Source organism: Hypomesus transpacificus, chromosome 23, assembly GCF_021917145.1.
Source record: "Hypomesus transpacificus isolate Combined female chromosome 23, fHypTra1, whole genome shotgun sequence".
NCBI lineage: Eukaryota > Metazoa > Chordata > Actinopteri > Osmeriformes > Osmeridae > Hypomesus > Hypomesus transpacificus.
In genome coordinates, this window is record NC_061082.1 from 2,408,788 (window position 1) to 2,435,079 (window position 26,292).

At 47.9% G+C, this 26,292-nt stretch overlaps 2 protein-coding genes across 10 annotated transcripts in view; one reads left to right on the forward strand and one right to left on the reverse strand.

Moving 5' to 3' along the window:
* Positions 1-2,883: 2,883 nt before the first annotated feature.
* slc39a10 (solute carrier family 39 member 10) lies at positions 2,884-24,564 on the forward strand. Of its 9 annotated transcripts, none has more exons than XM_047046233.1 (13): positions 2,884-2,976; positions 6,428-6,626; positions 8,289-8,372; positions 8,870-8,899; positions 12,781-14,025; positions 14,989-15,166; positions 18,016-18,191; positions 18,344-18,517; positions 18,650-18,770; positions 18,879-19,211; positions 19,385-19,465; positions 21,081-21,271; positions 21,633-24,564. In XM_047046233.1, exons 4-13 carry the CDS (start codon positions 8,897-8,899, stop codon positions 21,783-21,785), a joined length of 2,655 nt encoding a protein of 884 aa, XP_046902189.1. In that variant the 5' UTR covers positions 2,884-2,976; positions 6,428-6,626; positions 8,289-8,372; positions 8,870-8,896; the 3' UTR covers positions 21,786-24,564. The 9 variants fall into 9 exon arrangements, with proteins under 9 accessions (XP_046902189.1, XP_046902193.1, XP_046902194.1 ...); XM_047046235.1 differs by having other exon boundaries at positions 2,891-2,976; positions 6,404-6,626; XM_047046236.1 differs by having other exon boundaries at positions 2,918-2,976; positions 6,536-6,626.
* The window catches only part of dnah7 (dynein, axonemal, heavy chain 7), an 83,572-nt gene continuing 81,726 nt past the window's right edge, over positions 24,447-26,292 (reverse strand). Inside the window, exon 63 of the mRNA XM_047047282.1 lies at positions 24,447-24,986. Within this exon, the coding sequence (XP_046903238.1) occupies positions 24,780-24,986 (207 nt within the window). The 3' untranslated portion in view covers positions 24,447-24,779. The remainder of the gene's footprint in view (positions 24,987-26,292) is intronic.

Consider the following 26,292-nt stretch of genomic DNA (forward strand, 5'->3'; position numbering starts at 1 on the left):
CAACTGTGGGATCAGATTCTGAGATTCATTTTGGTGTGTAGGTGTGTCTTGCTCTTCACTTTGGTTACAAAAAAACATGCAATTCTTCAACTGTATTCTACAATTTCTTGTCACACCATCCAGAGCTTCAGCATCAAGTCTCAAGTCTTTTATTTTTCAGGTACACAGAACATCACAAGGTCAGACTGGGCACTGAAATTCTTAAGACAAGACAATGCAAGCACCTGACATAACATAACGTACACAGAACATTATTAACATCTATGGTGAGCTTAAATAAGTGAAACTCCCCCTGTGAAATATACAGATAGCAATAAATAATCCACTATACTAACCCTAATACAAAAAACTTCCTAAATATACAGATAACAATAAATAATACACTATACTAACCTAAATGCACATAGAATCTATTCAACCTATAACCTATTCTAACCTAAGTGGAATACAGTACAATAGTGCAAAATTACAGATAGTGCAACCAGCAGCTGAGAGTGACAATGTGTAAGTAACTACAAGTCCTTGGGCAAGGCACTGTCCTTGGGCAAGGCAATTCACCCTACTTGTTTCGGGGGGAATGTCCCTGTTCTTACTGTAAGTCGTTCTGGATAAGAGCGTCTGCTAAATGACTAAATGTAAATGTAACTAAGAGGACAATCAGTGACTATGTCAATGACCACAGGAGCCTGATGGCGAAGTACAGTGAGGTACAGTAGTGCAATGTTACTGAGAGTGCAAACAGTAGCTGAAAGTGACGCAGGTTAGCCATAAGCATAATGAATCAATGTCACCTGTTTTGGTGCAAATGAAAGTGACAACAGGTGCACTGGAGAGGCAACAGCAAGACAACCTCACATAAAGCTAAATATTTTCTTCAAGTTTGATAATTAGGCCTTCTATGATAAGTTTATAAGAGGTTATTTTGTTTCAGTTAATGTCAAGTTGTCATAACAAAGGCAGTGACAGGTTATTTTGTCTCAGTTAATGTCAAGTTGTCATGACAAAGACATTGACAGGTTATTTTGTCTCAGTTAAAAGAAATTCCTGCATTAAAATAATGCATCATGACAGTTTGTTTGATTTGAAATGGTCATATCACACTAGCATTTAATTATCACGGCAAACAATTACACTGCACTGAATTGTAAGTAAAGTAGGCTACACAAAAGTTAAAATAACAAAACCTGTAATTATTACTTGTGAACGAATATCATTCACGTTTTACTTAACCTAGTCACGCGAATGTGAATGAGGTAAAACATTACTTGGTGTTTCCTCTTCTGAGCCCATGCAGGTCACGTGAAAAATGATCCAAAGACTCGTACCCGACAGATGAACGAATCGTTCACAACCAACCGTGTCTTCGGATCAATGATTCGTTCATCTGCCGGGTATGAGTCTTTCATCAACGGCCAGTTTCATGAAAATGAATTTGAATCCGATGCGCCGCCTGCTCCGCTGTAGTGGACACGCACCAGGAAAATCAGGAGGTGCACGCAGAGCTCTCCGAGGGGTTCGGAGAGGGCACGGAGAGGGAGTTCCTTGATGGAGAGGGCGTTCCCTGTGTGCGTGTCCGTAAAAACACAGAAGTATAAATTGGCCTTAACAGTATCCATCCCTGATGTAACCCTCACCCAACCAGTGGTGGCGCTAGACACATTTTACTGGGGGGGCCAAGGGGGGGCCAGTGTTTAATCAGAGAGGCACATTAAAAACGGACACAAATGATATTTAAACATTAATTATTTTATTTTTGCTTTACTTTAAAATCACACAAACGGCTCTGGCTTTCCCTCTTCCAGCTCTTCAGCTCTCTCAATACCTTTATATGTTTCTCTCTACTTTAACTTTTTTATTTACCGGGGGAAAAAAGGCTGCAATTTCCCTTCCTCGTTTCATGAAGACTACTAGAAGAAGAAAAACGTGTAAAAAAAAAACGAATATATATATATATTTTTTAATTTTATTCAGTCAGCTCAGGGGGGCCACAGGGGGGGGCCAGGGACATTTTTACAGGGGCACTGGCCCCTGTAGGCCACCGTGTAGAAATGCCCCTGCACCCAACAGTATTTCTCCATGAAAACTGCACTTCTTTAAAAAACAAACATTATCCTCTTTTTGTACAGACAAATATTTCACCTACTGGTGTGTGAGAGGTTGTATTTCCTACTTATTTCCTACTTACAGTTGACAGTTTGTCAACTGTACAGTGGCCCATTTTGACACACAGAGTGAAGGCCAACCGGTGATGGTAGTGTGTGGGGTTGAAAGCTTCGTCAGGTAGATGGCCTCCAGACCAAAACCACTTGAGATCAGTTCAGGAAATATTACCACAGTAATTTGCGGCAAGAGGCATTTTAGCAGGAAATGAGTCCCGCGCAATGCAGTAAATATGGCATGACTTCAGTCAGGCTCGTAACTCAATGAAGTCGTTGGTAGGCTAGGGGAATATAGGCTACTGGCTACCAGAGGAAGATACTGGCTAACTTCTACTGTTAGCAAAGTTTAATAAACACAACCAAAATGAGAAGACGTTGTTGAGACAATGGTTTATTGTAGAAAACAAGTATTTTCTCAAATATTGGGAGATTTGAAAACAGTTGTCAAGGGTCCGTCATATAGGCCTATATCGTGTGCTTTTAAAACATCAATTTAATGGCAAACTATTAGAAAAATCAAAATCCACTCTGGCAAAAGTGACACACAGTCATGTGACGCACCTGATAAGCGAAAAGAAACGCCACAACTGTCTACGTATTTTAATAAATGTTGGTTACAAAAGAATGATATGGTTAGGCTACGTAGGCTGCGTAGACATAGCTGGGAGCGTTATTTTCAGTTCGCAGTGGGTTTTGTGAATCCGCTTCCGCAGACACCCTGGCGGCCTGGCCTCATGTTGATCTGCTGCTGAGCTGCTCGGCTGAGGTTTTTTTTTGGTACCGAGCGGAGAGGAGATGCACACGGCACTCGTGTGAGGTAACTATAAAAAACCCCATTTGTTTTCATTCACTCCCACAACATGGAACCGGGCAGCATTTGCAACAACATGCATATGTAGTTAGCTTCATTTGTGGGTGTTTTGGACGGAATATAGTCGTAATATTAAATGGCTTGTCTTTGTTGTTTGCTAATAAGCTAATTTCCTTTGAATCTTCTGCTAGCACGCTATCTAGCTAGCTAGCTATGTGGAATCCTGCCGACCACTGTGTAGTCAAACCAACGTTTGACGCCAACCAGCTAGCTAACTTATGTGATAAATACACAGGTCTAAGTTGATTTTGTGGCTAATCACTTTCTGTTCATTTGAGATGTATTTCAAATCCGAAGCGGTGGAGTAGGAGCTTTTTAATGGAGGCACGGCTTGTAGAGCTAGCGGAGTTTACACGTTTTAGCAAGCTGGCTACTTTTAACCAGGTTCCGCTTGAATGGGTAGACTAGGTAGCTGTTTAAGTTAGCAGTGTGCTAGCCAACGATACATTTGGAAATATGCTGTTAGTTGGTCTTAACTGTTGAAATCTTAAACGTTAGTGGTTAACATTTGACAACCTGTATTTCGATGTTTTTAGCCAACTAGGTTTGTGTCTTGTGAGTTTAGGTTAGCAAAGTTAGCAAGTCATCCACGTGCTTGCGATTGAATGTCATTGTTATTAAGTTGGGTCCACAGACAGAAGTCAGTCCAACGGTATATCGCCAAATAAATGTTATTACGAATGCTAAATACGTGTTAGTGAACTCAATGCATATTTAGTTTACAATACTACCCGGAGTAGGCTACTCCCTTGTTGGGATATGTTGACACAGTGAGTGGGCGTAGCGTTAAGGAAACCGTGAGCAGCGCCTGATGCACAGTGTGGCGGGTCTGGATAGGGTGGGAGACGTGTAGCCAAGTCATTGGGTCGTAAGGACTGTTTCAACGAGGTTATGTCTGGTGTAGAGGGGTCCTTCATGATACTTCAATGTGCCAACGTTGCATTTGAGAATGCAATGTCAAATAGTATATGAAAATTACAATAAAGTTGTGTCTGGCTTTCCTTCTCACACGCTTAGCTACATGTGTACAGTCTAAGGTGACAGAAAAATCCTATCCTTTAACTGTATCAATGGCCCCGATGCTTTATTAATTTTAACTTGTTTAACTACATGCTCTTATGGTTCTTCCCTTTGGCACTTATTTTGGTTGTTCACAATGTGTGCTTCATGTTTTGGCTACCTGCAAAGTTTTTGGGGCTACCTTGTTGTTATCAGTGACCTATGCACTTTGTAAAGCTCTCTCTTGGAAGTCGCTTTGGATAAAAAGCGTCTGCTAAATGAATACATTTAAATGTAAACCCTACAGTAGATCAACACGGATTATAATAATGAGTTTTCTCACTGTTAAAGCTTTCAGGCAGTTTCATTTATTTAGGACTAACACATTGCAAACCCCTACACCCAGCGTTACTTACCTACGTCTGGGAATAGACCGCTCCTGAACACTGCTATGGCTAGCAGATGCTGGCTGCCCCATCAAAGCACATTAAAACCCAGTAGCATGTCGACTGAACAGCTAAGTCGCAGTTGGTAGAACTCAGATCCACAGCGAAGGGAGAGATCAGCCTGTAATCTTCCCCACCTTGAGAAGGAAGGGGCCATCCAGCCGTCTGCCGGGTAATGCCTTATTGATTTAGGGATGGAGTGATGCTCCAGTAAGGAACATGGCCTGTCTTCCATGGACTGGAGAGGGAACCTGAGGGCTATGGTGATGCTATCCAGAGGCTGTCTGTAGTTCATGCCTTGTTTCTGTTCAGTACAGTAGGCTCTTGCAGTGCAACATTAAACAATGTACATGGTACATTTGGTACAGCTCATAAGTAGATTAGTAAAATACATGGTCTACCAATAGTATGATCCTGTACGTGTAAGGAATACAGTCATACATATGTGCTGCTTGTACAGCCACGTCCACAAGGCCAAGTGGCGAGCAGGTTAGAGCACATCAACTTGCTGTACCTTCAGGGGTAAATGTAGTAAACAACCCCAGAAACATGTATACGGCCCTTTCTGCTCATAATCTCTCTTCTTTCATGGATGAAGTTCCAGAGGTTTACCAGTGTCCCCTGTGCTTGTACGTGACAGAGCTGTATAGTTGCATAATAAAGCGTTTCTTAATATCCCTCACATGATGTGTTGTTCCTAAAGCGTGCAGTCTAGCAGAGCAGCTGAAAGCTGCGGTCTAGCAGAGCAGCTGAAGGATGCGGTCTAGCAGAGCAGCTGAAGGCTGCGGTCTAGCAGAGCAGCTGAAAGCTGCGGTCTAGCAGAGCAGCTGAAGGCTGCGGTCTAGCAGAGCAGCTGAAGGCTGCGGTCTAGCAGAGCAGCTGAAGGCTGCAGTGTAGCAGAGCAGGTGAAGGCTGCGGTCTAGCAGAGCAGGTGAAGGTTGCAGTGTAGCAGAGCAGCTGAAGGCTGCAGTGTAGCAGAGCAGGTGAAGGCTGCAGTGTAGCAGAGCGGCTGAAGGCTGCAGTCTAGCAAAGCAGCTGAAGGCTGCGGTGTAGCAGAGCAGGTGAAGGCTGCAGTGTAGCAGAGCAGGTGAAGGCTGCGGTGTAGCAGAGCAGCTGAAGGTTGCGGTGTTGAAGAGCAGCTGAAGGTTGCGGTGTAGCAGAGCAGGTGAAGGCTGATGTAGACTACAAAACAACACTATTCGAAAACTAGGGCAACAATGAAGTGCAAAGTGGTCAACAATTTTGTAGACACCATATGAGAGTGTTTTAACAGGACCTCAAATCCTTTCACCAGGGTGTGGTTCAGTGGTGTAGCTTGAGGTAGTGTTAGGGTGGAATATGTCGGTCCATGGATAGCTGATCCTGCACACCGCTGGTGGAAAGCCCCCTCCTTGTTCTCTGCTGCTCCTGGTTTCTCTTGCTGAGCGCTTGTATCTCGTGATGTGTGTGGTGACGTATCCCATGATTCTGTCTAGATCCTTAACAGTTTTGTCTTTGTTCATTTCACTCCCACTTTTTGTTCTAGCCTTCTCCATCTCTCCCCCCTATCTCTCTGCTGCTTTCCTTCTCTCCCACCATGTCACTCTTCCTCCTTTCATCCCTCCTTCTCCCCACTCTATCCCTCCCACCCTACCTTCTTCTCGCCATCTCTCCCTCCCTGCCCTCTCTCTCATCCTTCCCCCCTCTCTCCTTCCATCCCTCCCTGTCTTCCTCTCGCCCACCCACCCTCCATCCCTCCCTCTCTTCCTCTCCCCCATCATCCCTCCCTCCTCCACCGGGTGTCCTGCTATTTTGCTGTGCTCGGGAGCTTGTTGCATAACGTGCCAGGGGGTCCTGACACGTGATCTGTCCAATCAGCTGATCACACACACACATACACACACCTCCTGTAAGTGACCGGTTCAGTGGCTGATTAACTCTGATCCCAGACCCAACACCCCCACCCCTTACAGGACTCCTCACTCACCGGTCTGTCGCCTCCCTCTGCCCTCCACCCTGCACAAAGAAGTTCAGTCACCTGACCCACAGACTTCAAAACATCCAACCTGTTCCTATGTTAGCTCAGACCAGAGGGAACGAGGCGAGGATAGAGGAAGAGCCATCCACTCTTGCTGCTCTGCCCTCTCTCTCATCAAACCAGAGTTCCACCAGGTAAGTTGTTCCTGCAGTCTGAAGGAATGTGGCTGATCTCCATTTTTGTGTCGTTTGATGAAGTTTGTTTTAGTGACTGCTGGCTGAGGTCTGGGCTCCTCCCTACTGCCTCCCGTTCCAATTCTGACTGCATCAGCACCTGCCCCTCTGTCTGTCTGTCTGTCTGTCTCTCTCTCTCTCTCTCTCTTTCTCTCTCTCTCTCTCTCTGTCTCTCTCTCTCTCTGTGTCTCTCTCTCTCTCTCTCTCTCTCTCTGTGTCTCTCTCTGTGTCTCTCTCTGGTTGTGGTTGTTGCCGCTCCCAGCGGAGGGAACACAGCCCTCTCTCTCGTGCTCCAGGTGAGGTGTGAGCAGTCTTCTCTGTGGGTGCCATCATAGTGTCAGTCTGGTCAGATAGGGCCTGTGTGCCATCATAGTGTCAGTCTGGTCAGATAGGGCCTGTGTGCCATCATGGTGTCAGTCTGGTCAGATAGGGCCTGTGTGCCATCATGGTGTCAGTCTGGTCAGATAGGGCCTGTGGCTGGAGCCTCTCTCCCCGGGCCTGTCTGGCCGGGACACACAAGGGAACTGTTCATCCTGATGTTCCCACACTGCTAGAAGCTGTCCTCTTCACCTCATCTCCCGTCTGTGCAGGAATGCAACAGCAGACTGCACACACACACACACACACACACACACACATGATAGGGATGAGGATGATGCCGTGTGGGGATCATATGATCAGACTGAAGGGCCATCCTCTCCTCCCCTGTCCTCTCCTGTCCTGTCCTGTCCTCCCCTCTCCTGTCCTGTCCTGTCCTCCCCTGTCCTCTCCTCCCCTGTCCTGTCCTCCCCTCTCCTGTCCTGTCCTCCCTTGTCCTGTCCTCCCCTGTCCTCTCCTCCCCTGTCCTGTCCTCCCCTGTCCTGTCCTCCCATGTCCTCGTCTGTCCTCCCTTCTCCTGTCCTCCCCTCTTCTCCCATGTCCAGAGAGCAGCAGAGAGCAGGAGTGATTGAGGGGGCAGTGTGCCTGCCTCCCCCTCACCAGGAATGTTCTGCCTCTGTCTCAGATCACGCTCTTACGGGTCCCTGCAGATTAGCAGCTTATATCAGACCTCAGAAACCTGCAGCTTATATCAGACCTCAGAAACAGCCCAGGAGCCAGCAGACTGTAATCTAATTGTAGGGGATGAGCAGTGCTGATTGTAGGGGATGAGCAGTGCTGATTGTAGGGGATGAGCAGTGCTGATTGTAGGGGATGAGCAGTGCTGATTGTAGGGGATGAGCAGTGCTGATTGTAGGGGATGAGCAGTGCTGATTGTAGGGGATGAGCAGTGCTGATTGTAGGGGATGAGCAGTGCTGATTGTAGGGGATGAGCAGTGCTGATTGGGTAAAATAACATTTCAGAATCAGAAACCCACTACAAGGTCCTAGGTTCATGCCAACTTAAACTTGAATAGTTGTTGATCACTGCTTTTTTGTTTTACATTCATGATGACTGAAGGATGATTGAGCTTTTTTTGCACAACAAGTGCTCTGATGATTTTTGTAAACATTAAACTACTTTTAAACTGTAAATCTGTTAGAAAAAGTCCCTGTCTTCAGAATCCTACTGTAGACCTTCTGAGCTGTAAGTGTGGGGACATCAAGGACGGCAGCTTCACTAACACCTGCATGTTTCTCTTACAGCGCTAGGGGGTATTTCTCAAGAAAGACAAGCCCCTACCCCATAATAATCAGGACTCGGGGTCAAGAAGGTTCAGTAGAATTACGGTAGGCCATATTAAGGTTTTTAAAGTCATCTAAAGTTTCCAAAAAATTGCCTTGTCATGGCTCAATTAAATATATGTCTAACTTTGAGGATGAACTCTGTCAACTTGTGGTTTCAGTAGGTCCTCTTATATAAGCCCTGAGCAGTGCCTCAACACACTGACTCCTGAGCAGTGCCTCAACACACTGACTCCTGAGCCGTGCCTAAACACACTGACTCCTGAGCAGTGCCTCAACACACTGACTCCTGAGCAGTGCCTCAACACACTGACTCCTGAGCAGTGCCTCAACACACTGACTCCTGAGCAGTGCCTCAACACACTGACTCCTGAGGCGCCCCTGGGGAAAGCTCTCCATGCTTGTGCTCTGATTGGGTGTTTGTTTTTGGGAATGTATCTGTGTGGAAGGGATGTTTTGTTGTGTGTGTGTGTGTGTGTGTGTGTACCCCAAAGGTGTATGAGAGCCAACTATAAAGAGTGAATCGATCTTTTCATTCACAGTTGAGTTGAAGAAGGGAGCCCTTTGATATGGTGAGTCACACCTGATTCCCCTCTAGCTACGTCCTCCTCCTGCCAAGCTGAACACATGGTGACAGGATGGGTTAGGGTTAGGATACAGGATGACACACAGTCTCACATGCTTCAGATATCTCCTAACGAGGGGGGGTTGTAGCAACATTGTCCTGCTTAAATCCCTAAAAACCTTACGTAGGGGACACACCCTACCACTCTGAACACAGATCATATTGCAACGGTCCGCTTGCTTACAAAATGAATTCCTATTTGATTTGCAATGGAAAACCACCAACAATCAAACCCAAAACCAGGAAAAAAGTTAGTCACCGTACAACTTTAAGACCGTGTTAGTGACGATGCAACAGTTAAGTTTGTTAACATTAACATTACCGTTATTGTGAATGCACAGGACAAGCCGATATTTGTTATAAATGAACTGCTGTATAAGATTGTGGTCTGTAGGATCTCAGTATTCTGGGTGAACTAAGATCTTCATCGTTGATACCTGACCTCAAAAGACTTGTACTTCTGTAAGTAAGTTAAGGTGAACCAGCTGATGTTACGCACAACATGCTCCTGGATGCCTCCCACACATCTTAAGGAATCCACTCAAGAGAGATGACCACTCGCAAATCTTTCTGAATAAAGACCAGACTTATTTTCAAAATGTTATTTCCTCACAAAGAGTGTATTGTGTTGGGGGCGTGCTCTTCAGTAGCTTCCGGTGTTTCCTTGTCCTATCTGGACTGCGTATCATAGGTCACCCACGCCTCATGTTTATAAACAGTGTGTTGTCGGCAGCCCGTGAAGCAGGCTTGTAATCACGTTAATGTTTGCAACAGACAGTCTTAACTGTTGTGACACACTTCTTCATCTAATTCAATTTCACCCTCTACTCGGAGCAGGAAGACACAGGGGTGAGTACCTTCACTCCTCTACTCCACTCCCTGGGGTCATTGAACCAGACCTGCAGCACGACACCAGTGTCCCTTTGATTAGTCTTGATGGGATCTGTGGTTGTTTATTGTAGCAGCTCAAGGTGTTTCAGCCAAGTAAAGGAGAGCAGGGTTATCACGGGCAGTGTAGAAGGAGGTGGGAAGGTCTGGGAGACCAGATCTTTTTTTCTTTGGTAGTGAGGGCTCCAGCTTTGCTATACTGGCTGAGAGCTAAACCACCTGCAGTGTTAACTGGCGTGTTCTCACCTTGGTTAGTGCTCCAGCCTGTCTGCTGATTGGCTGGATATAAGGAAGTCCTGTGTGATGGGTTAGTTACTGACAGGCTGGGCTGTCTACAGCATGCAGCAGTACTGACGGGCTGGGCTGTCTACAGCATGCAGCAGTACTGACAGGCTGGGCTGTCTACAGCATGCAGCAGTACTTACAGGCTGGGCTGTCTACAGCATGCAGCAGTACTGACAGGCTGGGCTGTCTACAGCATGCAGCAGTACTGACAGGCTGGGCTGTCTACAGCATGCAGCAGTACTGACAGGCTGGGCTGTCTACAGCATGCAGCAGTACTGACAGGCTGGGCTGTCTACAGCATGCAGCAGTACTGACAGGCTGGGCTGTCTACAGCATGCAGCAGTACTGACAGGCTGGGCTGTCTACAGCATGCACCAGTACTGACAGGCTGGGCTGTCTACAGCATGCAGCAGTACTGACAGGCTGGGCTGTCTACAGCATGCAGCAGTACTGACAGGCTGGGCTGTCTACAGCATGCAGCAGTACTGACAGGCTGGGCTGTCTACAGCATGCAGCAGTACTGACAGGCTGGGCTGTCTACAGCATGCAGCAGTACTGACAGGCTGGGCTGTCTACAGCATGCAGCAGTACTGACAGGCTGGGCTGTCTACAGCATGCAGCAGTACTGACAGGCTGGGCTGTCTACAGCATGCAGCAGTACTGACAGGCTGGGCTGTCTACAGCATGCACCAGTACTGACAGGCTGGGCTGTCTACAGCATGCAGCAGTACTGACAGGCTGGGCTGTCTACAGCATGCAGCAGTACTGACAGGCTGGGCTGTCTACAGCATGCACCAGTACTGACAGGCTGGGCTGTCTACAGCATGCAGCAGTACTGACAGGCTGGGCTGTTGGCTTGTTTGTTCTACTGCTGTACACTGCAATGTAGGTAATTCAACAATGTGTCCAAATTATATTTGGTGTAGGTCAGCTGTATAATTGGAAACAACCAACATGGCCATGATCTAGTACAGGGGTCCCAAACCTTTTTTTGTGAGGGCCAGATCATTTTTCCTTTCTTTGGTGTGGGGCTGGTCGGTCTGTAACAGAAAATTAGTATTGTGGCGATTTTATTATTATTTATTTATGTATTTATTATACTAGATTAGTTTATTATTTTATTATGCACTGTACATCCTTACATATCAAGGGATATATATAGCCTATTAAATAGCATTATTACCATTGTAATGACCTTTTTTCATATTCATTGCTATTGAAATCAAAACATGTACTCACTTACGCATATTAATCAGTGTGAACTGTGGGCTTGCTTATGGCTAGGGAGAAGACCAATGTCAGGTTCCATTCCTGTCCCAGCCAGTCTCAGACTGATGCAAATGTTCATCAGTGAGTCTTCAAGTCATCAAGAGCGTCTGCTAAATGTCTTGATCGTGCTGCCAAAAAGTGTGGCCATCTTCATTGTACGCTGTTTTATGTTTGGGTATGTCTCGTTAGGGAGGGCAGCATATCATTCAATGAGACTGTTGGGCTTAAATGCATCTTTCAGAACATCACAGTTCCCTGCATTCTGAATCAACCTTTCTCTTTCCCAACCGTTTGGCCATTTTGTTGTCTCTTTGAATTTTCTTGCTGGCTCGCGTGCACCTGCTTGATCACGATGGAACGTTATGTTGAATGGCCTATCTGTTAGTGAGTGTATCTAACATCATTTGTTTGTTAATAATTATAGTTAATAACTAAGAGATGTTTTAATAGGTAATAACGAAAATACATTTTAGTTTGAAAGCCAACCTTCATTATAAAATACAGATATGATTAAAACATATAGGCATATTTAAAAAATTGTTCAGAGGGGCGGGGAATATTAGGCCCGCGGGGCGTAGTTTGGGGCCCCCCTGATCTAGTAGATAATGGACTGTAACTGGACTCTGAAATTACTTGTCCATGAAGCCGCCTGGCCAGTAGGGTGCCAGTGGTCAGTGATTTGACAGTGTGTGGATTGTTTGGTGTATTTGGTCTGTTTTAGTTGAAGTAAGGTGAAGTAACCACATTTGAAGTGAATGTGGAGCCCATAGCTCTTCTAGTGTGACAGCAGTAATGGGTCTGGGCTAGGCTCTCTGCTGAGCTACACCAGCGCTGGCACCAAATATTTGAGATGCCGTGTGTCTGTGCCACTCTGCAGTTGTGGCTCTTGAATGACTGCTAGACAATCTAGCCATCAGGAGTTTCTGAGTCTGAGCTCCGTGTGAATGCTGGAAACCACCTGCCACCACCGACAGGAGCAGAGCTCACTAGGGTGTGTGGGTGTGGGTGTTTGTGGTAGGAATGTGGGTTTGATGATGGTCCTCTCATGTTGTCCTGTTAACCCAAACCCTTACATCCTTACAGTGACTGCAGCTAGTCATAACCCCCTCCTCAGGCAACTCAAGAGACCATATGAGGGTCATTTGACAGTAATGATTTTGCAGCTTCTGGCTTGTTGGCTAGAACAAAACAAGCAATTTCTCTCTCACAGACACACAGTCTCCCCCTCTGCTCTGTGGGGATCTTAGTGTTCTCAGGCAGCACAAGATAAAAGGCTGTTTGTCCTGACTTTGTTTTAATTAGCCTGTAGTGAGTTATTAGGAGACAGGTGGGTAGTTGTTACAGTGAGCGGGAACTGAAAACAGGGTTTGTGTGTGTGCTCCTCAGGGTTCCCAGAGTGAGGAGAGCATGCGTGTCCACACACACACCAAGCTGTGTTTCCTGTGCGTGCTCACCTTCCTGTTCCACCATGGCAGCCACTGCCATGGTGACGGCCATCACCACCACGGTCATCACCACGGCGACCATAGCGAGCATAGCGACCACGAGGGGCACGGTCATGCCCACAGCGACCTGCAGCTGAACCCCGCCCCCAGGACCCCCCCTGCCCCCAGGACCCCCCCGGCCGGCAGCACGCTGGAGGAAGAGCAGCGCTTCTACATCGCTCAGTTGTTTCGACGCTACGGCCAGCGGGACCGGCTCGACTTTGGGGGCTTCCAGAGCCTGCTGCTCAGCCTTGGTCTGGGGGAGGTGAAGCTGGTGGGGCTGGAGCACGAGGAGCTGGGCCACGACCATGTGGCTCACCTGGACCTGCTGGAGGTGCAGGAGGGGCTGCACCACCACTCTCCCACCCGGGAGAGCCACCATGGCCACGGCAGGGCCAGCAAGCACCCCCACCCCGAGCACCGCCCCACACACTCCTCCACATCCTCCCCCTGTCACCCCCCTCCAGGCTGGCCCCACCCCACTGCTCACAGAGACCCCTCCCACGACCTCCACACTGGGGAGGCCACTGAACATAAACATGACCACGACCAAAACCCCGGTCAGGTACAGGAGAGGGACCACACACATGATCATGACCACGATCATGACCACGATCATGACCATGACTACGACCATGACCACCGGCATGACCAGGCTAAAGAGCACAAAACTGTCATGGACAAACTGTCTCTGAACCAGGAAGAGCTCAGCTCCAAAACCCTGCCTCAGGAACACCACGCCCCCCGACCACCTCCTCCCCCTAACACCCAGGGGGGAGCAGACCCCCCCTCCAGTCACCCGGAGCAGCCAGCAGCCTCCTCAGAGCCCCCCCAGCCGGGAACTGCCCCCCCCTCCACTGCCCCCCCGACCACCAGGCCCAGGAGATCCAGGAAACCCAGCAGAGGAAACAGGAATCAGCAGAGAACATCAACACCATCACCTCTCACAACCACCCCCGAACAGAATAACCACAGTGGTCAAGACCATGACCATCACCATGGACACCGGCACGACCGCGGTTACGGACATGGATCCAGTCATCCCAATAAGAAGAAGCGTGAGGCGCCGGGCGAAGCGCCCAGCCCCACGAGGGCAGCGCCTGCTCCGCCAGAGCACCCAGCCGGGGGTGCTCACCAGCATGAGGAGGTAGGCTAACACAGTTCAAAATCACCAGCATGAGGAGGTAGGCTAACACAGTTCAACATCACCAGCATGAGGAGGTAGGCTAACAGTCAACATCCTGACAATATACACTTGATAGCTCTTGTGTTTAACTGTAAAGCTCCTGAATTTAGGTCAGGAGGGGTCCAACCTACATTTGAATCTCATTCTCCAGTTAATCTACAGCTAGTGTTATTGACCACTGTTGATTCCTTTTGAAGTGACCCCTTGTTCTCCTCTCTCCTCCCCCTCCTCTCTCCTCTCCCTCCTCTCCTCCTCCTCTCCTCTCTCTTCCCCCTCCTCTCTCTTCCCCCTCCTCTCTCCTCCCCCTCCTCTCTCCTCCCCCTCCTCTCTCCTCTCCCTCCTCTCCTCCTCCCCCTCCTCTCTCCTCCCCCTCCTCTCTCCTCCCCCTCCTCTCCCCCCCTCCTCTCTTCTCCCCCTCCTCTGTCCTCCCCCTCCTCTCTTCTCCCCCTCCTCTGTCCTCCCCCTCCTCTCTCCTCCCCCTCCTCTCTTCTCCACCTCCTCTGTCCTCCCCCTCCTCTGTCCTCCCCCTCCTCTCTCCTCCCCCTCCTCTCTCCTCCCCCTCCTCTCCCCCCCCTCCTCTCTTCTCCCCCTCCTCTGTCCTCCCCCTCCTCTCTCCTCCCCCTCCTCTCCCCCCCCTCCTCTGTCCTCCCCCTCCTCTGTCCTCCCCCTCCTCTCTCCTCCCCCTCCTCTCTCCTCCCCCTCCTCTCCCCCCCCTCCTCTCTTCTCCCCCTCCTCTGTCCTCCCCCTCCTCTGTCCTCCCCCTCCTCTCTCCTCCCCCTCCTCTGTCCTCCCCCTCCTCTGTCCTCCCCCTCCTCTCTTCTCCCCCTCCTCTGTCCTCGTCCTCCCCTCTCCTCCCCCTCCTCTCTCCTCCCCCTCCTCTCTCCTCCCCCTCCTTTCTTCTCCCCCTCCTCTCTCCCTCCCAAGTGTCTTAACCTGACCCAGCTCCTCAGCTACTATGGCCTGAGTTCTGAGTCGCTCATCTCGCCTGCTCAGTTCACCTACCTGTGCCCGGCCCTGCTCTACCAGATCGACAGCCGGGTGTGCATCCGCCACTACCACCAGATGGAGGTGGAGCAGGCTGCGCTGGAGCCCCCCAGCACCGGTAAGCCCCGCCCACCTGTCGCCGCTAGCAACACTCAGGTCTGTATGTACAGTGGACCCACCCCATGTTGACTAAACCCAACTGCATCCTAAGCTTAAGTCCAAACATACCTGGAGGCAAGGCACAGTGACAGCCAAAACTGTATTTACTACTTGAAAAGTAGAAAGAGCAGGACTGAGAACCTCTCAGACGAAACATCCTGTAGTCGTCAGGCCCCAGAAGGGAACTTGGTCAAACATTTAAATAAAACTGTTCTGTCAACATTGTGGAAGTGGCTAGTCGGATGGGAATCCTTTAGTTGCACAGTAGGATGTTTTGGTGAAATGTGAATGTGTTTTTTGGAACTGACATCACATTTATATTATAGTTTACACTCATGCTAACAGAGCTGTCAAAGTACATGTCCCTACAAAATTCTAAACCAAGAACTCTGCGTTTGGCCTGCGTGTCCAGGTGGCTATAAACACACTTAAGGCTGGAGGGGACTCTAATAAGTAAACCAGACCAAGTTTGGGGTATGTGGGACCCTCCTAGTCAGAGTTATGGGTGAACAAAGTAGACGGACAAAAAAAACTGCAAACAAATGATCCCAGCAACAAATGATGGTTGAGGGGACTCTGGTATAAGTAACCAGACCAAGGTTGGTGCATGTGGGGCCTTCCTAGTCAGAGTTATGGGGTGGATAAAGGTGGAATGTTATGACTAGCTGCAGTCACTGTAAGGATTATGGTTAACAGGACAAGACAACATGAGAGGACCATCATCAACCCCACACTCCTACCACACACACACACTTTCCAATCAACGCTGCTCTGGGGGGGCAGCTGATCCGGGGGGGCAGGGGATGGAGAGAGAGACATTCACATTCATTTAGCTGACGCTCTTATCCAGAGTAACTTACAGTAAGTACAGGGACATTCTGCCCGAGTAGGCAAGTAGGGTGAAGTGCCTTGCCCAAGGACACAATGTCATTTGGCACAGCCTGGAATCGAACCAACAACCTTCTGATTAATTGCCCGACTCCCTAACCGCTCAGCCATCTGGCACCAGAGACACCCTAGTCCCATTCTTCTACAGAAGCAATGAAGGGTTACAGGTTTTGGCTCATTGATGGGCTTATTTGGGTAAGTTGTGTGGACCTAATATAAGACTGTCCTCTGAAAGAACCACTTGTTACGAGACAGGTTAGAGGTTGTTTTTAACGACGTGTGGTATGTCAACAGTCCAGATCTCCTCCAACAATAGGTTAAACAGAGTTGCTCATTAACATGTTTCCCCTGTCGGGGGTGAAACAGGCTGTCGCAGAGCCTGTGCTCCAGGACCAGCCGGGGGCCCGCAGGCCTGCTGCAAAGCCTGGCTTAACAGACTGGCTCCTAAGCTAACAGCTAAATGTGTGTGAAATTAGCGCTTCAGCACCCAGCTTGGCCTCCTTCGTTCAGATGTCTTCCAGGACAGGCTCCAGCCTCCAGTGTTTTGAAAGGGCTGTGTTTGTATAGAGAGGGTTCCGTGTTGGGGGAGAGTTTTCCAGCAGCGTTTTGTAAATCGTCCAGCTGCTCAATGTGTCAGGATCTGCTCCCCCTGGAAGTAGTGTTAACCTGCTAGATACTTGCTCCTGATGAGGGAGACCACCCTAGACAAGTTAGTTGATTACAAGTGTCTTAGTTACTGCAATGGGATTTATCTGCAAGTTGGATAGAATCAATTACAAGTCCCAAACCCTTCTCATTCGATGCCAGTTTTCTAACTTGTACTCTGGTACAATGTTTTCTTCACTGTTGGTATTGACCTTACTGTGACCTTAAAGATTGAAGTTTCAACCCCCATTGACCCTTTTGAATAGGAGCGTATGCTGCAATCACACACACGAGTGCTCCCAGAAGGGAACTGCCTGAGAGGGGAGGATGTGTCCGTGGTCTGGCTTCACTGTAGGACAGGTCGTCTCATGGCTTATAGGCATTTAGAACCCAGACGAGCTACGTACAGTGCTACTATTTGTCATGCCATTCCAGCCTAGGCAATGCAATGTCCTTCAGGACTGTAATCTAACAGTTTCTGCAGCAGAAGTAAAGATATTGTGCCTCAGAGCCCTGGTGACTCAGAGGTCTGTAAGATGAAGAGGAGAGAAGCTCAGCGATGGCAGATCGGCGTCACTAGAGGACACACTTGTGTGACATTGAATTTCACACAACATTAAACAGCTGTCCTCTCTCGGGCACTAGTGCAGAAAACATTTCTTCTCTAGTGTACCACCTCCAGACACTGTTGAGCTGATGCTTGTGTGGTGAGGCTTGGAGGTTATGTGTCGATGCTGTAAGGAGGAGGAGGACTTGAGGATGAACGTGGCTAATGGTGAACCAAACGGCCTTGCAGTGAGCATCACACTTTCTTCTGCTGGAGTCAAAATAATACAATCTTGTCGGTCAGTTTCAGATCTAAATTATTTTGGTTGAGAATGAAGTGCGCCAAAGCTGATGTCATAAACCAATCCAAGCCTCATCTGGTGTTTTGAGGACTTTCAGGAGACCGTGTATTTCAGTCTGCTGATGTGGGGGTGAAAGAAATCTATACTCACTCCAGCCCCACTTCTCTAAAGGGAAGGGCCCCGCTCCAAAGCTTCAATCTAGTTAGACCAAAGTTACCTTTGATCTGTTTAGCAGTGATATTCAGCTGCCACAGGGGACAGGTTCATAAACCGCAGTTACATATTCACTATGCAATAGTGTGGTGAATAAGCATGTGAGATGGGCTGTGCTGTACTGAGCATGTGTGAGATGTACTGAGCATGTACAGTACTGAGCATGTACAGTACAGAGCATGTGTGTACTGAGCAGGGTCTCGTCTCTCCTCAGTGTGGATCTGGGTGTGGGGCTTCGTGTCCATCTCCATCATCAGCCTGCTGTCCCTGCTGGGGGTAGTGCTGGTGCCCATCCTCAACCAGGCCTGCTTCAAGTTCCTGCTCACCTTCCTGGTGGCCCTGGCCGTGGGGACGCTGAGCGGAGATGCCCTGCTGCATCTGCTGCCCCACGTAAGGACAGCACACAGTCTCAAACAACAGCTGGCAGAATCTGTTGTTGTTCAGACTGAATGCCTGCATGTGTGTGCATGACTGCTGGTCAGCTATAGAGCAGAGAGGTGTGCTCACGGTGATCAGTCTGATGGTCCACCCCCCTCCTCCAGTCGCAAGGCCAGCACGACCACTCCCACCCCGGGGAGCAGAGCCAGGCAGAGGAGCAGGACCTGCTGACGGCCTTCGACGGCGTGTGGAAGGGTCTGACGGCTCTGGGTGGGATCTACCTGCTCTTCATCATCGAACACTGCCTGGGCATGTTCCAGCACTACCGCGACCAGGGGGTAAGACCTCGTCTAGCTACAGCTAACCCTGGTCCAGGGGCAAGATCTAGCGTAGATACAGCTAACCCTGTATAGTCAGCCTCCAGGACAGTTAGACGCTGTGCTGTATAGTCAGCCTCCATGTCTTTCCAGGGCAGCTTGTGTGGTGGGAAGAAGAAAGGCGAGGAAGCCAAGATCGGCAGGAAACTGTCAGATCACAAACTGAACCGACGCTCCGACGCAGAGTGGCTCCACCTCAAGCCCCTGACCGAGGGTAAGACGGGGGAGAACCTCAACACAACCTGCCTGACATCTCTCCTGGCAGAGAGGGAGCTAGGCTTTATAGAACCTCTCAGTACTCACATGAATCCTTTCCCTCCAGTCCCCGACCCTGTGGTCCTGTCCTGTGACAACGGCCACAGCGACAGCCAGCTCTCCGAGCTGCAGCCGCTTGACTCATCCAGTAACAAGCTGCCGCCAGCCGACGCCCCACACCAGCAGGCCGACGCCCCACACCAGCAGGCTGACTCCCCCGCCCCAGAGAACGGCCGGCACGCCAAGAAACACGGTCACTCTCACAGCCACTCTCACGGCCACTCACATGGGGGGAACTGCCACTCGGACCAGGAGATGAAGGATGCAGGAATTGCCAGCATCGCCTGGATGGTCATCATGGGGGACGGCATGCACAACTTCAGTGACGGCCTGGCAATAGGTGACTAACTTGATTTGATAGTTGACCAGCTTGTCTGAACTTGCCACCATTGTTCCAGGGCGTTCCTTCATTTCCTGTAGAACAGAACAACAGTTTAGTGTCCATAGTTTTAGCTGGGGGCATCTCATAAAAAACACAGATCTGTCTTGGTGAGCTGTTGCTGTGTTTTGTAGGAGCGGCATTCAGCGCTAACATCACGGGCGGCATCAGCACGTCGGTCGCTGTGTTTTGTCACGAGCTGCCTCATGAGCTGGGTAAGTCTACCTCACTGGACAGTTAGAGGCAGGGTGCATCTACCTCACTGGACAGTCAGAGGCACGGTAAGTCAGAATCAAACAAGTTTATTCGGCAAGTTTACACAAACGGAATTTGCTTTGGTGGGCAGGTGCATACAATAAACATATGAATATTAAAAGTGGCTGCAGTCTTTAATATTAAATGTAGAAAATGCTATTAATTCGAAACAATACTGTACAAAGTTTACCTCACTGGACAGTTAGAGGCAGTGCGAGTCTATCTCACTGGACAGTTAGAGGCAGTGCGCGTCTACCTCACTGGACAGTTAGAGGCAGGGTAAGTCTACCTCACTGGACAGTTAGGGGCAGGGTATGTCTATCTCACTGGACAGTTAGAGGCAGGGTAAGTCTACCTCACTGGACAGTTAGGGGCAGGGTACGTCTACCTCACTGGACAGTTAGGGGCAGGGTACGTCTACCTCACTGGACAGTTAGAGGCAAGGTAAGTCTACCTCACTGGACAGTTAACACCAAATCCACAACCCTGCACACAGAGCTGCCTTTTTTACGGACAGTAGTAAATGGCAAATTAAATGTACATCGTAGTAATATCATGATACAGTAGTAGTAAATGTAAAAATTCATCTGACCAGACTTCAATGCTGTGAGAACACCTAGTACTGTTGAATGTGAGTAGTGTTGAATGTGTCACTAAAGGCCTCCTTGTTTCCATTAAATGTACGTTCTGTATGCTGAATCATATATTTATTATTTTCACAATGGCTCCACCCACTCTCCCCTGCTCCCTCCCCTCCTCCCCCATGGAGCAAGTGACAAATGAAGGTAGTGATATGACCAGCACCACTGCGCCTCTCATCCCTTATGACGAGCACTTCCCCATCTGCAGCTGTGAGGCTGAGGCGAGGAAGATGATTGTGATGGCTCTTTAACATCCCGTCGTGCAGCTAATTGGCAGTGATGGGTGTGTTAATTGCACTGGTGACTTGGTGGCAAGGCACGTGACAGAGTGGAAGTGAGATAAGTGCATCAGGCCGTGCTCTCTCTCCTCACATTCCCGTCTTCCTTTTCTCCTGGATTTGATTGATGGATGCTAGTACAGAGTGGTAATATTAGTGTGCCAACTATCGAGGAAAAGAGGACATTCATTCTGGTGGGGAGAAATGGAAGCCACCTCTATTCTTGTTCTATATTGTTCATTTCTCTCTGAATCAATGGCGTTTTCGGTGAGATTTGGGCCTTTTCCCACAGCTGTGCTGGCAGTGAGGAGGCAGAACTGTGTGTGTGTGCGTGCCTGTGTGAGAGAGAAAGGAAAGTGTTCAAGTTTAAATTGGAGAAGTGTATGAAAACTTTATGTACAGTACTGTGCAAAAGTCTTGACAATTAACTTCAAGCATTTTATTTCCCCTTTATTTATTTTTTAATTATAAAACGAAAAGACTAAAACAACATTTTCGTTAAGTGGTACTTTTATACTGCCGCACGAATACAGAAAACAAAAAATAATATAGGAGACTATATTCATGTAAGAAATGTTGGGTGGAAAGACTGTGTGGTTGTATGTCATTAACAACATGTCAACATATTTATCTGTCTGATTACGTGTGCCCCCTAGGTGACTTTGCTGTGCTGCTGAAGGCAGGCATGTCTGTCAAGCAGGCCATCGTGTACAACCTGCTCTCTGCTCTCATGGCCTACGTGGGCATGATAATCGGCACGGCAGTGGGCCAGTACACTCACAACGTCACCAGCTGGATCTTTGCTGTGACCGCCGGCATGTTCCTCTATGTGGCTCTCGTGGACATGGTGAGTTGACCTATTGTGCTGTTGTTGCTGGCAGTGGCTCACATCTAGCAGGAAGCTGGGCCTGCCTCTCGCAGGAAGCTGGGCCTGCCTCTCGCAGGACGCTGGGCCTGCCTCTCGCAGGAAGCTGGGCCTGCCTCTCGCAGGAAGCTGGGCCTGCCTCTCGCAGGACGCTGGGCCTGCCTCTCGCAGGACGCTGGGCCTGCCTCTCGCAGGACGCTGGGCCAGCCTAGGCTTCTTCATTTCAGCTACACAAAATATAGATTCACATTCCTCCACTCAAGTGTTTTCAGTAACTCCTTTGGTGTAATCTCAGAATGAATGTTTTCATACTTGATTAAAAAATGGCCCTCACTCTCTGCAGCTGCCTGAGATGCTCCACGGCGACAGCGAGGACCACAAGCGCTGCCAGCTGGGACACTTTGTGCTGCAGAACTGTGGCATGCTCACTGGGTTCGCCATCATGCTGCTCATCGCCATCTTCGAAGACCAAATAGTGCTTGATTTCGGCTTCTAGTTTGGGGGTGGAGGGTGAGATAAGATGTGGGGTGGGGGTGTAAAGGTGGGGGGTTGAGGTAATGGGAGGAGGAAATGTGTGTACACATGGGGGTACTTGAGCTTCTCAGCCTTAAAGCTCTTCTATTTGTCTACGTGTTTGTCCTGCATGTGTGGTGGTGAATCTTGTTGCGCTTCTCAGCAGCAGTGGCTGATGCATATCTCATGGATCATAGCAGCAGATGTTTACACTTCACTCCTCTTTCCTCACTGTCTGGTCTGCTCTGTTTTCTACGCCAGAAATCTGTACTGAAGGATTACATTGAGGCTACACTCCTTGCAAAAATACTTCTCCTGCTACACCTTTGTTGTGGAAGCATACTACCTCTGTATCAGTCTAGTCTGCCAGTAACAGGCCCTCTAAGACTGTGGTTGTCCTCTGCAGATTTTAACAGGCATTTTGACACATTTAAATATGTCACCATGCTGATTTGGCTCAAAGAAAACAAAACATTCCACTGCCAGCTTACCTGACTGTCAGCAGGACACTGTCTGATGGAGGACCTGCCTAACCCTGGAGAACCCAGCCAGACTGCAGGCTCTGAGAATCCTGGTATCCTGTGGCCCACCCTGTAACCACCCAGCCTTGTGTCCCTGTATACCCTGTAACCCACCCAGCCTAGTGTCCCTGTATACCCTGTAACCCACCTAGCCTAGTGTCCCTGTATACCCTGTCACCCAGCCTTGTGTCCCTGTATACCCTGTAACCCACCTAGCCTAGTGTCCCTGTATACCCTGTAACCCAGCCTTGTGTCCCTGTATACCCTGTAACCCACCTAGCCTAGTGTCCCTGTATACCCTGTAACCCAGCCTTGTGTCCCTGTATACCCTGTAACCCACCTAGCCTAGTGTCCCTGTATACCCTGTAACTCGGCCTTGTGTCCCTGTATACCCTGTCACCCAGCCTTGTGTCCCTGTATACCTCACAACCCACAGTGGCCATGTGGTGCTTTAGTGATGCAGTCTTCACATACTGACATGGGCTGAAGCTAGCAAGCACAGGGGCCCCGGGTAGAAGAGCCTGATGAGTCTAAATACACCCTCAGACCCTGAGCGTACACCATCAACAGGGCTGAATAGTTCACCTTCTGAGGGGAACCCCGTGAGAACCACAGCTTGTGTGTTTTCTGTCAAACGTGCAGTGTCTAGCGCAATAGCCCAATTCAAAGGTGGGTTCATTGTTAATTTGCAACAATTTTTCCCGATGTTATATTGTTTTGGCCATTTTCTTGAATGATTAGATCACTTTTGGGTATTGAAGGTACACACCACTTGTTATTGAAGGATAAGTGGCCAGGTTCAGGCCTTAGTCACTGTGTTCGTACAAGATGCTGTTCAGCCAGTGCTTGATTTCAAGCTTAGTTGTTTGATGACCTCAAGAGTTATCTGATGTTTTGTTGGATTGACAGAACTGTATACCAAAACATCCATCAAAGCCCTTATGCTAGCATAGCCTTGAAACATGTTCACTGCCTAAATGTGAATCAAAATAATTGTAGTTTCTATTGAGAAGAGTTTTAAATCAGAGTAGTAAGCGGCCTATAAAAGGCAGGTTTTTGTTTAAACTGCGTTGCTTTGGATTGTCAGTAAAAGTGTTATCATTCTAATTCTGCAACAAATTTGGGTATAAAGGATTATGTAGAAAATGTTGTATTCATTGAAATTATTCAGACAACTCTCAAGCCAGGTTAGGCTTGTCTGGTATTGTGCTCTGATTCTTAAATATATTCTCCCAATTAGCATACTTTGCACTTTTAATTGATTGTCAAATATCAAAGCACAGAACAAGCTAATCTTATGTTCCTAATGTCTTTGAATTTGTATTTGATCATTAGTAAAAAAAATAATGTAACATTGTTTTTATTTTATATCCTGCACCTCCGTTGACTTGTCTTCTGCCCCCTGAGTGCTAACTTAGCGCTAGCTGCATTAGCCTCTTCTCCTGAGTGCTAAATTAGCGCTAGCTGCATTAGCCTTCTGCTGAGTGCTAAATTAGCGCTAGCTGCATTAGCCTTCTGCTGCTGCGCGCAAACTGGCCCCACCTGCTGGAGCACATTTTAATGTGCAACTATCCTGTCACCGTGTGACATCCATCGTCTTGTCTTATTGGGTGTGAATCATCGTCAGTCACATTACACTAATGTATTTGATTGGATTGAATCATGCATGAGGCATGAGTGGTACAGAACAGACAAATGTCTTATAGGTGGAATAGTTTTAATTTTTTTAGAGTCAAATTCTAATAGGTTGTCGCTGAAAAACCCGTTGTTACATTTTTGGGGAAACAGATTAAATGAGGATGAGGGATTGTGTTGGGTTCACAGTAACTGTCCAGTAGACCTGTTGGCTTGCAACTCTGCTGAAGCTTGTAGCATGGTAATACGTGGATTTTCTAAGATATCAGTCGCTAATGGATAAAAGGTCAAATAAGGACGATGTTTTAGCTTTACTTTGCCAGGTTCAGTGACGCCTTAATTGCCATAATGTGGTTTGACATGCCGTTCTGAAACCATGGGGGTTTTAGTTTTACATTTGAAGGTATTGTAGCCCAGAAAATCTCTCATCTCTCAAACATTCTGCTGTCATTGTCTTCTAAAATTATGAAGGTACATTGTTTAATTTTGTTTCATTTTATTATTGTTTATTAACTTGGATATTTAAATGTTTTCATTGCATTTATCATCCACGCTGATTGTGTGTTATTTCCATTAAGAGACAATAAAGTTGATTTAGAGCCTGTTGTTTGTGGTAATTTTGTTGCGCTTATTTTCTTCTTGTGTTTGTGACGACATCACACGGGTGGTTTAGCTAAGATTGTACATCACCCACATTTTTTCCCATTAACACTTTCCTCCTTATCAAGTCTGTCCTGAAACATTGTGCAACCCCTGCCCCCCTGACACTTCACAATTCATGTGAGCTAAAGCAGGGTGTTTTATTGTGTGTAAGGAAGACATCAGGAGTTGAGCTGGCACAGCAGTGCCACTCCTCGTCTGATCCAGTGCTCAGCCGGCATGTCGGTGTTGAGCGTCATGGCGATTACATAGTTAGTGGAGTGTCCCGTGGTGGAGAGTGTGCCGCGGCGCTCGCTGGTCTTGTAGACAGGACACAGGAAGTTGCTCCTCTGGGGTACGTCCTGGCGCCTGAGGGGCTGCAGCCACATCTGGGGGGGAGACACGGTGACAAGGCAGCCTGGTCAGCCGCATCTCGGGGGGAGACACGGTGACACTGGGACATGAGGAGCAGTACGTACAGAAGTGACAAAAAGAGGGGTGAAGTAGGGAGAAGAAAGCTGAATATTTAACCACTGGGTAATCAGTCGCACGAATGTTCGTCAATAGTTCAATATTTTGGGGACATAAACTTTGACACAACTAAAAACCAGAGCGACTCAGTCCCTAAAGGCCATTAGCACCCTAACCCATTAGCAGGATTGGTAAAACAAAAGGGATAAACTGTGCCACTTCTCACAAAGCTAGTTTGTTGAGTTTCAGGCAAAGAAATGCTCCAATTCAATAAGACGCTCCAACAATATTAGCGTTTCAAAGCCAGCCCTGCTGACTATGTTGTGATTTTGTCCCACAAATAATAAACACATTTTTTATTAACTTCTGCTCTTGTCAAAAACTGATTTTGCTAATAAGTTCCCCTGAAATGTCTGAATATGAAAAAGCCGGTCTAGTACATTATTCATAACCCCAGCATGCATTATGAGGGCAATTACTAAAAATATGAATACATTGGAAACTTACAAAGCAATCCGTTCTGTTTTGTTTCAGAGCTTCTGCACTTCTGCCACTAGCAATCTATTTTAATCTTTTACTTAATACAGTATTCAAACACCGTATCGAGTCATAATTAAGAAATCCCTAAAAAACAAATGAGAAGCAGGAGAAAGAAAGACAGGAGAAGGGCGAACTTAGTTTCAGGGCGTGATGAGTTTGTTGAAATTGCTCAGAGAGCCTTTGAACACAGCACCGTGAACATTCTTCTGCCCACTTTTTTAGTCCACAGTTTAAGGTAGCTCCTCTCCCCGGAGCCCTGGGTATTGTGCTCTGATAAAATAAGGCACCTTGTAGTTAACGCGCAGCAGAATATAGATAAGATCATCTGTTTCTATACACCCGAGTCTGCAAATACATGCAGATACATATGTCTCTGGTCTCCTGGTGGAAATACAGAATGTTTCTGATGTCAGTACTTTACTTCACTACTTTTCTGCGAAAGTTTTACTTTCACTCATTATATTGTTATTATACTATTGTGACACTGTTATTATGATGTTGTTGTTATTATTATTGGTGGCCAAGCAGCGAAGCTGCGTCTCCCATTCAAGCACTCTAGCGCCACCAACGGGTCAAAGTTGGACTTGTGTTTACACACGTAACTTTTGAACCGTATGACCAATTGAAAAATGTACCGTTGGTTTCCCTGGATTTACATTTAGTCATTTAGCAGACGGTCTTATC